The 15829-nt window shown below is 40.1% G+C and overlaps 1 protein-coding gene across 1 annotated transcript in view; it reads right to left on the bottom strand.

Moving 5' to 3' along the window:
* Positions 1–14456, bottom strand: part of TFAP2D (transcription factor AP-2 delta) — a 54221-nt gene extending 39765 nt beyond the window's left edge. The window contains exons 1-3 of the mRNA XM_039532108.1: positions 14418–14456; positions 13099–13596; positions 9918–9978 (exon numbers count right to left, since the gene is read on the bottom strand). Coding sequence (XP_039388042.1) covers positions 9918–9978; positions 13099–13596; positions 14418–14456 — 598 coding nt within the window. The remainder of the gene's footprint in view (positions 1–9917; positions 9979–13098; positions 13597–14417) is intronic.
* Between the last annotated feature and the right edge of the window lie 1373 nt (positions 14457–15829).

The raw sequence follows: 15829 nt of genomic DNA, 5'->3' as shown, positions 1-15829 counted from the left end.
GTAAATGCCTTACAACTTAAATATTTAAAAACACAGTTACCATGCAAAACAATCCCATTAATAACAATACGGAGGAGGAACATGTATGGGAGAAAGAAAAAGTGTTCTTTTCTTCCAAACAAAAATCAAAAAAGCTAAATTCATTTTTATTTTTTTTAAAGAAATGCTGAAAACCAGATGCAAATTAGAACATGGTAAAATCTGTTGCATATAATTATTGCACTATATTAATTATTCATTGATACTGCACCACGGAGGAGAGGGGAGTTTTACGGACAAAGATGGCTCCAAAAATAGGCCTAGAGGAGCAGGCAATCTTCTTTGAAGTCCTTACTCACATGAATACTCCCACTGGGGACTAATGGGAAAGAGGACCATGGGACTGGACCCTACACCCCACAGAAGAGACCAAGGAGTGGCAGTAAACAAAGGGAGAGGCGGTAGGAATAGAAAGGGAAGGACAAGTACAAACAACAATGAAAGATCACAGGTTATGCCTCCTGCTGCATGGACATATTTTTAGCTTCCAATTCTTTTTTAGTTACTATATTAAAATAAAGAGATAAAGTTGAGAAGAAGCGGAGGTCAGCCTGTTTGTGCATTATTTCCTATGAAATAGCAATGACAGCAACTAAGGCCAATCATTGCTCACCTTTAGAAACACCGTTCTTGGTACAGAACATCAAAGGAATTGTCCTAGCCGATAGCCAACCACAGGCAGTGGGCAACCGCTGAAATAACAGAGGACTGGGCAAAAAATTCTAAGCCTCTCATGAGTTTAATGTCTGATCCTGGAAACCCTTGCTCGCATGAGTAGTTATCACTCCCTTCAGTAGTTGTTAGGGACCAGATGCTGCCACTAGTACTCATGCTGAGTAGTACCTTACCCAGGAAAAGTCAGTACTCAACATGAGTAAAGTGGCAGATTGTGAGCCACTTACACACACTGGTGAGCAATTATTCACATGAGAAGTCCCAGTGAGGTCTACTAGGATACTTACAGAGTAAAGGTTTCAGAACATAGTCCTTTGTGAGTGGTTCCGTTGAAAGGGCGCCAACAGGACTAGCCCTGCTGGCAAGGCACTGACATAAATAAGTTTTCATAGGACTGGGCCTATTCGCTGTAAAACTGATCCTGCAAACCGTTCCTTACTTATGCAAAGAGACCTGTTGACTGCAATGGGGCCACTCCCAGGACAAAGCATTATCGAGATGGGGAAGCGTTTGTAGGATCATGTATGGCGCATAAGCTACGACTGTGGAACGCATGGGTAAATGTGGTTATTAAGTTACCGTCTATCTTTATCACATGACTTTGTCTTCTTATTTGTCGTCCTCATTTCTAATTCAACAAATATAACAGTATCGAGGAAAAGGGGGAAAAAGATATCTAGAATTTGGGGAACAGAAGACCCAACTGAGGGACAGAAGATTCTGAGCCCAATCCTTCAAGGTATAGAGTGCCGTAAGCTACCATGAACTTCCCTGGGAGATGAGGATGCTGTTGATAAACTCCTTGAAGGATTGGGTGCTTTAATAGGGAAAGGGTATTTTTAATTTTTGCTGTAATATTTTGGGGCCCAATCCTATTCCCACTGAAGGCAAAGGGGAAAAATTTCCTTCCCATTTACTTAAATAGGAGTAAAACTGGCTCCCTTGTGCTGGACTCTGCTTTGACTTTGTTCTCTCACCCCTAATCTGACTGTCGCCTCTTGAAATAGAACTATCAAGCGTTGTGCTAAATAGCCGACAAATTAGCATTAAAAGGAAGTAAGTGCCAGTTTTGGGAGAGTATTTGTACTTTATTCCCGTCTTTGCACCAAATGAACTATTTCAGTGCAAAACACTAACCACCAATAACGATAAATGCATCAAAAAATAATAGTAGGAACAGCAGTGGACTCCATTAACTTACTAGAAACACATCAGTCCTGTCAACACAATGAAAATGTCAGTAAATGAAGGTGCAAAGACAGGTTTGTGGATTTTGGTTTTTATTTTTCCCTTTCATATGAATAGAAGATGTACATGATAATGTAGTGTGGTGAAAAATCATTTAGTTCCCGATTCATTCAAGCACATGCTTAACTTTAAATCTCACTGGCATACTTAAAGTTAGGCATGTGGTTATGTTGAATAGGGCACATATGTGCCCATTTATCAATAGATCTGTGTTCTGAGATGCCTCCCATGCTCCCATTAGTTAAAATGTTGTGCATTAATTTGTGTTTTAATAGAAAACAATGCTATTGCTTTGTCAGAAATGTGAGACATATATTTCTACTGTTGTCACTGCATTGTGATTTCATATTTTTTTCTGGCCTGTAGCAAATTGCATGTGTATATAGTGCTTTTCTATAAGAATCAGCATAATCGCTAGAGTCATCCTTGAAGAAATGGGTTTTTAAGGAGATATATGTGGGATTTATCTTATATAAACATTTAACAGTAGGTTCTGTTCTTTTATTATTCTATTATGTCTACAGGTGCCTTTAAAATGAATTTCTGGGTTTTAATTCATGACACCTTTCAGATTTTTTTTTTTTACTGTGTTCTGAAAATCTGGCAAATTTGCAGTTTATTACAAAATGGAGAAATGGAAATCCTTATATTTTGTTAAGTAATAGAAGAGCTGTCAAAATAGCTACTGATGAGTGATTTATTTGGCACATTTCACCTCTTTTTCTGTTTATGAGTCATTGTGGGCAATTTAGAATTTTCTGAGAATTATTCATCAAATTATTCAGATTAAAATTAATTTCTATGAAGAACTGCTGCTCTGTGGTTTATTTGTTACGAGTTCATTGTAAATGTTCCAAATTCCAGCAGTGTTGGTTATTGGTGACTGGACAGGCCGAATACATATAACCTTTGTAATCAGGTTTCTTACATTTATGAGTTCAAACCGTGTCACTATCTCTCATAGTCACTTAAAACGTACTGTTTCCATGTACATTTGTGCAATAAGCTCATTTATAGAATATTCATGTTAACTAAACACAAAAGGGGTGTGAATGCAGCAGAAGTGATTATATTATATATATATCAGTAAATAATCAGGAGATTTTTTTGAGGTTTTTGCCCAGCTTTAGATCCTGACCCAGCAAAGAATGTAAGCACCTGTGTAACTGTAAAATCATGAGTAATATGGTTGAGTTCAGTGGGAGCTGCTGAGTTGTCAATACTTTTGAAAATCAAACCACTTAAGTATAGGCCTAAATAGGCAATGAAGAGCCTAACTTTGGGCACCCATGTTTGAAAATCTTGACCTAAGAAGTTAATTCAGATGAAGTAGGAATGCTACTATAATGGATGCAAAACAAAATAAACAAAAGGACAAGTATGCTTTTGTTTGTTATGTTGTTGTTTGTCCTTCCCTCACTGGCTTCCAGGAACACAACTGTAAAGATTTCTACAAACATGCACAAGGGAAGACATTCAATGGAAGGAGGATGGGCACTTGATCAATCATAATGCCAACATCATGCAATTATACTGAAGGGATTTGTGCTTTATAATGAGAACATAAATCTCATTTTAATGATATGGGCTCAAATGCAAAATGTTCAGAGCTAAAAGAAATAAATCAGTCCATTTCTCTTTCACAAAGCATTGTTAGAGTTTGATTTGTTAATTTCACCTGTCTCCTGAACTGTCAAATGTGTCATAAAGAAGCAGAACTGTCTAAAAGAACTCCTAAGACATTAAGGTTTTTTTAAAGCAGAAATTCCCAGTTAACAATCTTTTAGCAAATGTGCCAACTCTTCATCCTGCCAGAGATTTGGGGAAATATAGGTTTCTTTCTTTCTTTCTTTCTTTCTTTTGGCTTGCTGTGTTCTGCGTATATGCTGAATGATGAGATTTTGGCACTCTATATTGTGGTTTGTGTTGTGCTGTGTGTTTTCTTCCTGTGTGTATGTGTGTGTGTGTCTAATGATGAGACTTTGGTACGTTGTGTGGTGTGTTTTGTGTTCCCTGTGTTGTATTATGTACTTTTGTCTTCCTTGTGTTGTCTTTTGCACTCTGTGCGTCTCGTTTGCATTAGGTGCTGCTGGGCTTTGTGCTAGTCTGTGTGCTCTCTCTGTGGGTGTGTGTGTGTGTGTTGGTGTGCACGCGCGCGTGCGGTGGCAGGTGTTGTATTTGACATATTGTATGTCTGGGTGCTGTCCTCGCTGTGTGTGCGTGGCGCGAGATGTGCGACCCTCTTCTACTTGCTTCGTGTGCTGCTGGTGTGTTGTACCGATGTGTGCGTCCTGTCCTGGTGCGCATAACTGCTTGTGGTGGTGTTCAGGTGCGTGTGGTGTTCTGTGCGCTGGGCAACGTGTGCGTTGCGGTTTGCACCCTGTCCCAGTCTATGCTATGGAAGTTCTGTTTGTGTGGCTTGGATTGTGTGCCGGTGTGTGTGTCTGTGTGTATGCTATGGAAGTTCTGTTTGTGTTGCTTCTGGTGTGTGTGTGTATGCTATGGAAGTTCTGTTTGTGTGGCTTGGATTGTGTGTGTGTGTGTGTGTGTGTGTGTGTGTGTGTGTGTTGCTACCGCGTGTTTCAGCCAGTCACAGCCAGGCCGAGCTGAAGCTGTTGTCTCGCGTTAGGAAGCACAAAAGCCCCCAACCTTGCAATGGAGCAGAAGGTGAAATGTAGCAGAAGGTGAAGGAAATAGCAGAAGGTCAGCACAGAGCGGACTCCCCTGCCCACCAGTAACTCCTTCACTGCCCCATGCTACAGCTGAAGCCACATTTCCATGCAGCTCTGACGGAAACGAGGCGTTTGTTCCCATCCCCAAGTTTCGCAGGGAGCCTGATCTTGCAAACATTAGCGACCAGTTGCGGCATTGGCTTGACACCGCAAGGAACGATTTTTGCAGGCAAACAAAACCGACTCCCTCCCAACCTCACCAGGTGCTTGCCGTTCCCGTGTAGGGCAAAGCAAGCTGCAGGAATGGGGTTGTTTTTAATTATTAGTATTTATTTTATTTGACGCCTAATAAACACAAACGCCTAACGCTGCGCGGATTACAGACCCTGCCTTCTAGCGTAACCCCTCGACCAATGCTTGTTGTTGTCGGTTTGAGATTATCTCGGCTGGAACCGCGAAACCTATTAATTAAACAAGTTATTAGGATTTAATGCAATTCAAATTGGCCTCTGAAAAGAGACAGCCGTGTTAATTACAGTGCATTAGGGCTCGGGACACAATTATAGGTATTACAGGATTATCAAGACTATTGTAAGGTTCTTCGACGGATAAGAGCTGGTGGTGGAAAGGAGGGGGGGCTGAGAACAACAAACGGAGGAAAAGACAATTAACTGAAAGATTAAATTGCCTTTATGTACAGTGCTATATTAGCCTACAGTACAGGATACCCCTGTGGATCCGGATCTTATTATTTGCCCTTAATTACCTGAAGAAAATAAGTTTCCTTTTAGTGAAAAGTTTCACATCATTGTAGAACGATACATTATCCTTTGTTATGTAAGACCGAATTCGGCTTTTTCGATTTCCTACATATATATTGTACTTTGGATACAGAATAGTACTGGAGAAATATAGGAATAGGTATGGCCTCGGGTGGGGGAGGGAGGGAGAAGGAGATACAATAGGATAATCTATCTTGACATAGAGAATATTTAGCAAGCAAGCAAAATAAATTCCCTGTTAACTTTCCTGCCAAACAGGTGTTTGCAATTTAAATGAAATAAAAGCAATAAAGGATATTACCATTCCTGTATCTGCCTAGTTTTCAGTACCACTATTGCAGAGATTACAGAGGCCGTATATGGAAAACACCTTTTACACCCAGATCTAGTCTACCGCTCCTTCCGTGTATGACCCGAGGTATCATAAAGGGGAGAATGTATTGGGGAGCTTCAGTTTGTTGTTCTGTGTTAACATCGCCTCTAAGCGTCCCCCGCTTAAACTCTCGCCCTTAATGAGTGAGACACGAGGCTGCAGTTTCGTCATGAAGTGTCTCAAATTAAAATGGAAGATCAGAGAAAATGATCAAGCCGCATCGAATCCCTTTCAAATTGCAGGCAGCGCCATAAGTAAATACATAAAAGGCAGAAGAGAGAAGGGGAAGCGTCTTTCCCATGATTTTATTGGCAGACTTTTGGCTGACTGATGCTTGAGCTTTTAAGAATTTGTATTTTTAATCAAATAAGATCTGACAGTGTTCCTAGCTAGGCATTAATGCCTCCGCATTCGCATGTCAGTCACCTCTAAGCGATCTGACAAACTCAAGATCTCTGAGAACGCGCAGAGTTCAGATCATATTAATTCCCCAAAAATGTTTTGATTCAAAGTAGTTTGTATTTTATGTTGCCAAGGGCAATCGAAAAAGAGCAATTGCCGATAGCCTGGCCCCTCTCTCGTCATGGCCCAGAGGCGATAGCAGTATTTAAGCTTCTTGAAATTAGCCTGGGGCAGGAACGATGGATGATCACAAAGCGAAACAAGAGCTTTTTTTTTTTTTTTTTTTTTTTGGAGTTTGCCTTCTCGATTTCATAAAACGACTGGGGCCAAATGTCACCGTGTTGTCTTTTTAAATCCAAATATTTGGCGGTGAGGACACCCAAGCGGTGGATGCTTCATATGCAGGGGGGCTTGGGAGTGGGGGTTAGCAAACAAGCCCCCCCCCCCCAAATCAAACGGGAAACAGGCTCTTTGGCTTTAAAATGGCAACCTAAAAGGGAAGGAGTCGAACATAATAAAAAGCCTGAGACATTTCCTCGGAAAGTGTCAGAGGAGAGGGTGGGGGTTTGTTGGTGTTTTGTTTTGTTTTAATGATCCAAAAACCACAGACGACTCCTGTAAATAGAAGCTTCGTTTCTTCAAGTGATTTCTTTTGAAACAGGCGATCTGAATATTCAACTTTAAGGCAAAGCTCCACTCTGTATGTACAACATTAATATGATCTCTGCAGAATTTGGTACTCAGAAATATTAACATATCAAAGCAGCTGCCTGAGGCTAGAGAAGCTATCGATACACGAGCAGTAGGTAAAGTAAAGATTATTGGTTCTGATGGTTGGAGTAGTGGAGCTCCGGGCTATATCCTGCACACCAGTAAATGAAAGTGATAGCATGGGGATCTCTGCATCAGAATTGGTGGCAAATATTTTATCTAGCTGGTAATTATCTCGCCACCACCTAAGTCCTGCAAAAATCTTTTACTTTCCGAGTCTTATTAAAGGAAAACACAAAATCATGGCACCGAACAATACCGCAGCCAGCCAGGATGCCTAATGTCAGACCTGTGTTCAGAGACGGATACAGGGGTTTGCTGAGGCTGTTTTTGATTTATTTGTATTTATTATAATTATGATTCAGGTTGATAAAGAAAACCACGTGGCCTTTAAGACCCCCCCCCTCCCCGAACAATAGAATGACTTCTGTTCAAGGGGAAATTACATGAGGAGTTATGTTTTAAAATCTTTCTTTCTTTCCTCGAGTAAAAAAAACCAGCCAACCTCATTTAAAATATATATATATATATATGTATGTATGTATTAAGGAGAAAAAAAGACGTTTAAAATATTAGGGAAGCCCCGAATTAATATGTTCTTGATGATGTATCGCTAGAAAAGAAGTCTGATGTATTTATATGGGATAATGTACCGAGCTTAGGTGTAGGATGTTTTGATTATTACTAACACCTATCGCTTTTTTTGAAGTCGTACAAAATATTTATTATGCATTTTTAATATACATTTGAAACGTGTAGACTCGTCTTTGATATCTACCCCTGACTTCATCAAGAGATAGCTCTTGTGCAGCTTCAGTTCGGCATTAGATCAGTGGAGGAAAAAGCTTACATTTTCACGCCGGATTTCCTTTACTATCAATCTTTAAATCCTTGAGCAACTTGATCGCTTTAAAAAAAAAAGTCTTGACTACAATCACTGAGCTGGAGAAATTGAATAAACTGGATGTGAGCAGAACGGATATATGAATCCTCTTTCACCAGGGAGATTAGATCCCAGTGAAGTAGTACAGACATAAACCCCAATTTATGGGAATTCATTCACTCCCCGTCTCTCTTTGATAAGGATTCAGCTTCCTAGAGGTCAGATTTGGGTTCAGAACCGAAAACACTTTCTAAGGTATAATTAATATCAACTGAATTGCAAGGAGAAAGAGCCAAGGGGAAACACACAGGCAGGGGTAAACCCTTTTTATGGACAGATTGCAACAGATAGGGACTGCTAACAGACATCCATGTACAAACAATCCCTGCAACGTCCTGAAGTTTCAACCGCCATGATTCTCCAGTACTACTGCAAACAGAACTGTGGGAGGAATGTTACCTTCAACTCCCCTGTTTTCTCCCCCTTTACAGACTTCTGCAGGGTCTCCCCCCCCCCCAGCGTGATTCATTCCTTTGTGAAATAAGAATTAAATCTAACTTTGCCTCCGAGCCGTTTGGCGGGAGCTACATTTTTTAAACCAGGGGATATGTTCAGTGTTACGCAGGACAGACTCCAAAGACAACCCCAGGTTGGAAGGAAGAGGCGAGCGCCGGGAAAGATTGCAATTACTGGAGCTGTTCTTTCAGCACCAGAGGTGGTGTCACCAGCCTTCTCAATGACCGCTCCACCTTTCATCTACCGTCCAGATTGCTTTGAATAACAGCCTCTCACCTGGCTTTTTGTTCTCTCAGCTACCACGTTTACACTACCAGGCCCCGGCGTGTTTGTGCTGTCGGGTTTCATTGCTGAACGTTATGCTAGTGCCAAAATCCTTTGTAAGCAAATCACTCTTGTTTAAAATAAAAGTGGATTCAGTTGTTATCCACCGCACCCACCTCCCGCATTTTGTTTTGGGCTAATTCTCCCCTCCCACAATCACTGGGTCAAGATTTACAATGCTCCTTGCCACCGAACTGGGGATTTCAATCGGTACATCGGATAATACAACCAGGCGAAACAATTCGGAGTGACTCACCATCTGTGTCGGATCTCTGTCTATGTTTAATACTAGAGGTGGGTTTTTTTGTTTTTTTCAATGCAATTTCAATGGCAATTCGTTCCCGGGTGTATTTTTTTTTATTTAAATCTATAGTTTGTCCCCGGATCTGAATAATAACATTGGTTTTATTCTACTTCAATAACACTGCACCTAATAGCATAATGAATAAGGACGGACTTCATTCAACAGGAAGGTGAATAATGACGGGAAAGAATACTACTTTCCAAGACGTAGGGTGGGTCTTTGACAAATCCCTTATATTCGTTTTATTCTGAATACATATATTTCTGATAAGCATTATCTTGGGATACAGTATGTCTCTATATTGGCGTTGAATATATGGGCCTATGGACAATGCGGCCTATTTTTGCATCTCTTATATCAAAACAGATTTTTTTCCCCTCAAATAGTCATGAGCAAGGTATTCAGGAAAGAGAACAGAATCTTCCTGCTAATTTAGACTTCAGATATTTTCAGTAGCAGATGGAATCAAGGACGGCTTTACCCAGGCAGCTAACTACTTTGTCAATCACTGATTTATCAACCGGTCTGTAACACTGACTTATTTATTACATTCATATTTCCAAAACTCTCGCCCTGTGCATAAGAGAGCAGCCTGCAGATTTAACAGCCAGGCGCTAGAGAGCACAAATATTTTTAAATCAAAACGAGAAATCTACCCAAGAAACGGGGAACTAATGAAACAAACCGAAACCTCGATTCGCCTTTAATTTCGGAGAGCTGCCATGAAGTGGGGTATTTGTAAATTACTGATGCGCTATAAAACCATCAAGACACTACATTAGTTTTAACGTGCTTCTCTTTACATTGAATTCATCAATAGTTTTCCAATATATCTGTAATATGCTTACACAACAACAGATAGAGAGAGACATAGGGTGTTTTTTTTTAAGAAGTCAAATATAGGAAAATATTTTTTTAACTTGCTTACCTCTCCTTATCACCCCACCTTGGCTGTTCAGTACTAGCCCACATTGGGCCTCCACCGACCCCTTAAATTATGAAAAAAAAATCAGTCAGATACCAAAACGCTTAAAATTAAGCAGCGTTTGTTTTTAATACGGAGCTCGGTCAATAACGACAGTAAAGACAACATTTCAGCAACACATTTCTAAAATGGGATTCAAATTACCTGACAACTCCGTACAATATCTCAGTCTAATTCCTTAATCTTCCACCATCCTAGGAAATGTATTTTTCACAGAATAAGTGTCATGTTCCTTGCTATTTAGATATATTTTTGCCTAGATAGATAGATAGATAGATTTGAGAAGTGTATGTGTATGTATATAAATAGTCTCTCCGTGTGTGTACATGCATACAGTGTGTGTGGGTAGTGTATACACAAAGAAATTCTCCCAAATATCTGTTGATCTAAACAAATAAAATCTAAGCAACAATGCAGCTGCCAATAATTCTACGAGATATCGATCTCTCTCTCGTGCTCTATATATGTGTGTGTGTGAGAGAGTGTACATACATACACACACCGTGTGTATATAACATAGCCACTCGTGCGCTATGTTCAAGAGAATATATGTTGATGTGTGTATGTGTGTCTTGGCATATCTACGAAGAGGTTTGTATTTCTACACATCTCTTCCTTATATTTACTCTAACTCATACTCTTATTTTTAGATCCAATTCCTTTTTATACATATTTTTGATGGGGATCATGAAAGGTTTAACAGTTCTTTTATATATATATACTGGGGAAAAAACACAGTGGAAATGTGGTAAAGACGCATTTTCCTTTACAAACAAACCAGATATTTGACATGAAAGAGTCCCTTTAAGGGTGTTAACCTACTCAACAGCCCGTGAACAGTTAAGTAAATGCGGAGGGAGAGCCGGTGCATAATAAAACCCCCACTTTACAAAACAACCTTTACAGTCCTGGCGCTCTCCCTCAGTTTCACCATATTGGCGCTGGCCTGTAAGACCCTCCTTTTCAAGGCTCTTTCTTATTTTAAGTGTTCTGCTTTAAAGTGATTATGAAATCAATATGAAAAAAAACTTGGCGACTGAGCATAAATTAAAGCGGTGACGGGAAAAGGTGTGACAGTTTCCTTTGTTGTCCATGGAAAATCTTTTTAGGGGACTGAAAGATGCCACTCCAGCCCCAAGACTGTTTGCATCTGTTAGGCTGACTTAAACCGCCCTCTAAACTATTGGACTTTCACTTAACATTCTGTGCAGGGGAAAGTATATTTACATTTGTTGCATTGGAAATGAGGCATATGCTGATGACCGTTTTAAAAAGAAAGACGGAGGAGAAGGGAATACTGGTTAGACCACCGTTTTGATTTATAGTACGCCTGTCCTCTCTATTTCAGTTTACCACCAAAACACCTCCCACTAAACACATGGTGAAATTAACAAGCCCGAAAGTGTGTTTTGAAGCAACTAAATACATACATTCAATTTCTCCCCGATGAGTCTTTTCTATACCTCAGTATATTTCCCTCTTCTGTCTGGAAATAGAGGGGGTGAAAGGGAGGGTACCAAGATGTAAGAGGGGGATCAGGTTTATTTTTTAAATTGATTTTGATCAAATGATGAACCTTTTCCTCTATTTTTCCCAAAGCTGTTTATTTCTATTTTTTAATAAAAATGTATCTGGAGCTGCCTGCTTAACCAAGTTTTATTATTTCTATATTATTATGATTTGTAAGGGAAACATGTTGTTTGGTCGGATGACATTGCATAAATGACCAGTTGAATGGCACTAAGTCGAAAATTGGATAAAGTATGGTGCTCTTTTGCACAGGATTTAGGCATTGTCCGCTGCCTTGCAAACGTTCTTAATCCCCTCTTTTGAAAGATACAAGGCTTTGTGCCTGGCAAAGAAAAAAAATTTGTACAAATACAAAAAAATCAGCAGCAGACGTGGTTATAAAAAGGAGTAAATAGGTTTTAGTTAGGCTAAGAAGTGAATGCCAGATTTGGGGGTTGGGGGAGGAGGTGGACATAAGGGGAGCCTTATGGAAAATATTTTTAAAAAATGCCCAGAGAATATACAATTATTTAGTGAATTTACATGTAGAAAAATCAAGATTTATAGAGTTTCTCCTCCAAAGGGATCGAACAGATAATATTCTTTGGTTGGTAGTATTCCCTCCCCCCAATAATCCCTTGCTCCGAGGTAAATAGAGGAAAATCTTTCTAATGAGGGTCTTCTTAGTTCTCCAAACTTCTGGGTGTTTTTAGAGCAGCTGACCCCTATGTATGGGGGAAAGGACAACATAGCGTGCATTGTGGGAATGGAGGCAAAGACTGAGGGGAAGTAAGTACAGTAAATACGGTTAAATCCGTTTTAGCCTGGCTACATCTGGAGCGAACCCGGCTCCTGAGCTTGTTTTAAGGGAAAGTATTTGTATTTGCCTTTTTTAAAAAAATATGTATTGTTCTAAATGATAGTTTTAAAAATACATTTTAACTTGGGACAGATAGACGGCTGGATATGAATTCTCAGCTGATGGTAACGGATTCATAATTGACTATAAACTAGGTTATCTACATAGATAGATAGATCTGCATCCATATCTATATGTCTCAAGACCTTCACTATTTTACTGTCAAACATTTATTTTATTCTTTACTTTTTGCTTTAACATTTCATCTATCGCAGTTAAACTAAGGAATATCTGCAGAACACCATGAGATTTTTTTTTAAATATCTCATAGCAGAGATATTTTTTCCTGACGTTTCTCCTTCCCCCTCCCTCGGTCTATTTGGATTTTTATATGTGCCGCGTGTTAATTAAATATACACATTTACCACACACGTTAGGAAAGGAGAAAAACGGATTTAGATGGATTATTTTGTAGCCATTTCGAGTGCCTTTGGTTTGGAGGGGTTACACAGAAACACACACACACACACAGATCTCAAGATTAGCTGGCCAAACCGCATCTGTTTCAACTCAGCCACCACCTAAAACATTAATCCAGGTGTGAGGTTATTTGTCCGGCAAGAAGACTACATGTTTTTAGTTTTGGACCCTGGTAATGGTTCTTATGCCTCCACCCTATGTGATCGGTGTGAGAGCGATCCTGAAGCGAAGAGGCTATGAGGATGCATCATCGAAAGTATATTGCATGCTATTTACCTGCAAATCGTCTGTCCCCGAGGCTGCAAGCCCGAGGCTTGGTCCTGGCAGGAGTCTTTGATCGGGATGCATCCCATATTGGGACCCATGGCTCATAAGAGACAGGTCGTGGCGCCGGTAAGCATCTAAACACCCCAGCTCTCTCCTCTGCTCGTCCAAGCAAGAGGATTTGAGAGCCCGGGCGTTGTGCAGGTTAATAAAATCGGTGGGTTCCCCATGGTGGATCTGCTGGTAGTATTGCTGCGAGTGGTGGAGAGAATTCAAGGAGTAAGCGTCAGGGTTGACTGCCGGGTGGCCGTGTTGGAACTCGTAGTGGAAGGACTGGTGGTGAAGTGGTGTGTACTGGTGATTAGTGGAGAAATACGGGGAAGCAAACTCAGTGCCGGTGGTGGAGTAAGTTAGAGGCGAAGAGGAGGAATAGGCGACAGTTGAGTTGGCCACAGACTCCAGACATCCAAGCTGCATCAAACGATAGCTGTTTGATCCGTCATGACGTATCTGAAAGGAAGAAGGGAAAAGGAGACCCAAAAACTGGAGGTTTGTCATTTAAAACACCGTGTGCGACTCTGCCCAGCACCCTACCCTGCATAGCTTCCCCCCATTCCAGGTGCCTGGCTCCAAGCCGCCCCAAGGTCGCTTCCCCAACACCTTGGGCGGGTGTCATGCAGGTCTGTTCAAAATAATAAATAAACACCCGAACCTGCCTTAGTACAGTCGAGCAAAACGAATCCACCGCGCAGAAATACAAAAAAAAAAAAAAAAAAAAAAAAGGGACCACAACCAAAAATACTGATCGCAGCCTCTGCTATCTGGGAGTGAAACAAAAAGTCATCACGCAGAAGGGCTTTAATTCCACGGGAACACCCAGAAGGGGGGAAAAAATCTCGCCCATGTGTTATAGAGCATTCCACATCTAGAGAGCTAGCGGCCGCCTTCTTGAGTTTGGAACCCCGGTTTCTAAGGCATCCCGTCACATTGTCCCCCTGAAATGTTCCTAGAGGAAGGCCAGGCTCCATCCTTGCCACATCTTTCCGTTTCTGGCGATTTAATTATTTCCTCCCCAACTTCATTATATTATTAGGGGTCTTATTCTGTTTTCGTGCTGGGACTGTTTCGACGTGGTAATGAGTTGCTCTGGCTGGTGACAGATGTCATAACGAATTCTCTCCCTATACTTCTTTAAATTATCTCTGAAGCCGGATTATAATTAAATGTAACGGTTCACTATGGATTAAAAAAAATGGAAACAACCACAGAGGCACACACGCTCACACCCATGCACACACACACCCATGAACACACACACACACACACAATACCTCTGCTTCGTGGACTAGTCCTGGAAATGTAGTTGACATTTTGGGTTCTCCGAAAAAAGGCTCAGGATAAAATTCTCTCTAAAAAAAAATCAAATCAAATCAAAATAAATGTAAAACATCCAAACTCCTTGTATCCCCACCCGGTTTTTTAAAAATCTATATCTACGAGAGAATTTGCAATGTATCTGCATAGATCAGATCGCTTTCCTTTTCCATGCACCACCTTAAAAATCTGTAGGAACAAAATTTTCCCTCTGCACAAAAGCAGCTCCCTGGATCAGATTTTGTACTTGCTGGGTATTTCTTTGGCTGATGTCGTAGGTCCCTTGGTAATATAGAAGTTTTGAAAATTAAGCATCAGCACTGAGAACTGGGAGGACAATAGATAGAGGAGCTTCATCCCAGGAGACAAGGAATAAATATTGTATCTTCGCCTAATAAGGAACTGTAGGTTCTTTCAACATTTTTATACAGTTTTTCCTCCACTCTTTAGAATGCTTTTTTCTCACACAGGCTAATATGGGAGCTAATCTGATCGAAGGGGGCATTTTGAACACATTTTATCGGGAGGCTATAGATCTAATAGAGATAGTAATCTATATTAATTAAACCGTCATTTTAAATAGGTAAGTGTGATCCTTCCTGTTGGTTCTACTGCTTTTAAATATAGACCCAAATAAAAGATTGCACATTTTTGGTGTGTGTCTTTAGCTGTATTTTTCTAAATTAAAACAATGTTGCTGGGCTTGATTTTTTTTCTTACGTTTACATCGAATTCAAGTCCACCCCACATCTCAATCTTTTTTTTTTAAATAAAGGCTATCTAGCAGGCAATCTTGTTTTTTTTAAAATAGCTTTTCAAATAAATAGCTAGTCTGAGACCATAAAGTATAATTGCAGTGAATTTTTATACACACACACACACACACACATACCTTACATATAGTGTGTGTGTATATATACACACATACAGTAAATATACACACATACGAAATATGAGGGAAAAGATGGGTCTGTGTGAGAGGAGGATGGACCTTTTTCCATTTAAATTAAGTTTTATTTTTATTTTTTTAAAGAAGTGCTGATACATTCTATTCGTGGAAAATTAATTGAGGCTGGATAGCACTGTATTGCACATATGAAGGTTTTACAAATATATTTATATATTTATTTATTGACAGTGGTAGGTTGGGTCTGAAACACACTTGGAGGAAGAACGAAGAAGACGAAGAAGAAACGTTCTATTTAGAACGAGAAGTATCAAAATATAAACGAACGTTCTAAATCGAGCACAATACTGGGAAGTTGTAAACGTTCTGAGAAAGGTTCCTGGCCAAATGGCATTTCCTGCCGATGTATGTCTGCTGATGGCTAGTTTCTACAAATTACAAGCCTGGAGTTAAAAGAGGGTA

This window comes from Mauremys reevesii, linkage group 3 (genome assembly GCF_016161935.1).
Source record: "Mauremys reevesii isolate NIE-2019 linkage group 3, ASM1616193v1, whole genome shotgun sequence".
NCBI classification, from domain to species: Eukaryota; Metazoa; Chordata; order Testudines; family Geoemydidae; genus Mauremys; species Mauremys reevesii.
Note: the sequence above shows the minus strand (reverse complement) of the source record. Positions and strands in the feature narration are given on the sequence as shown.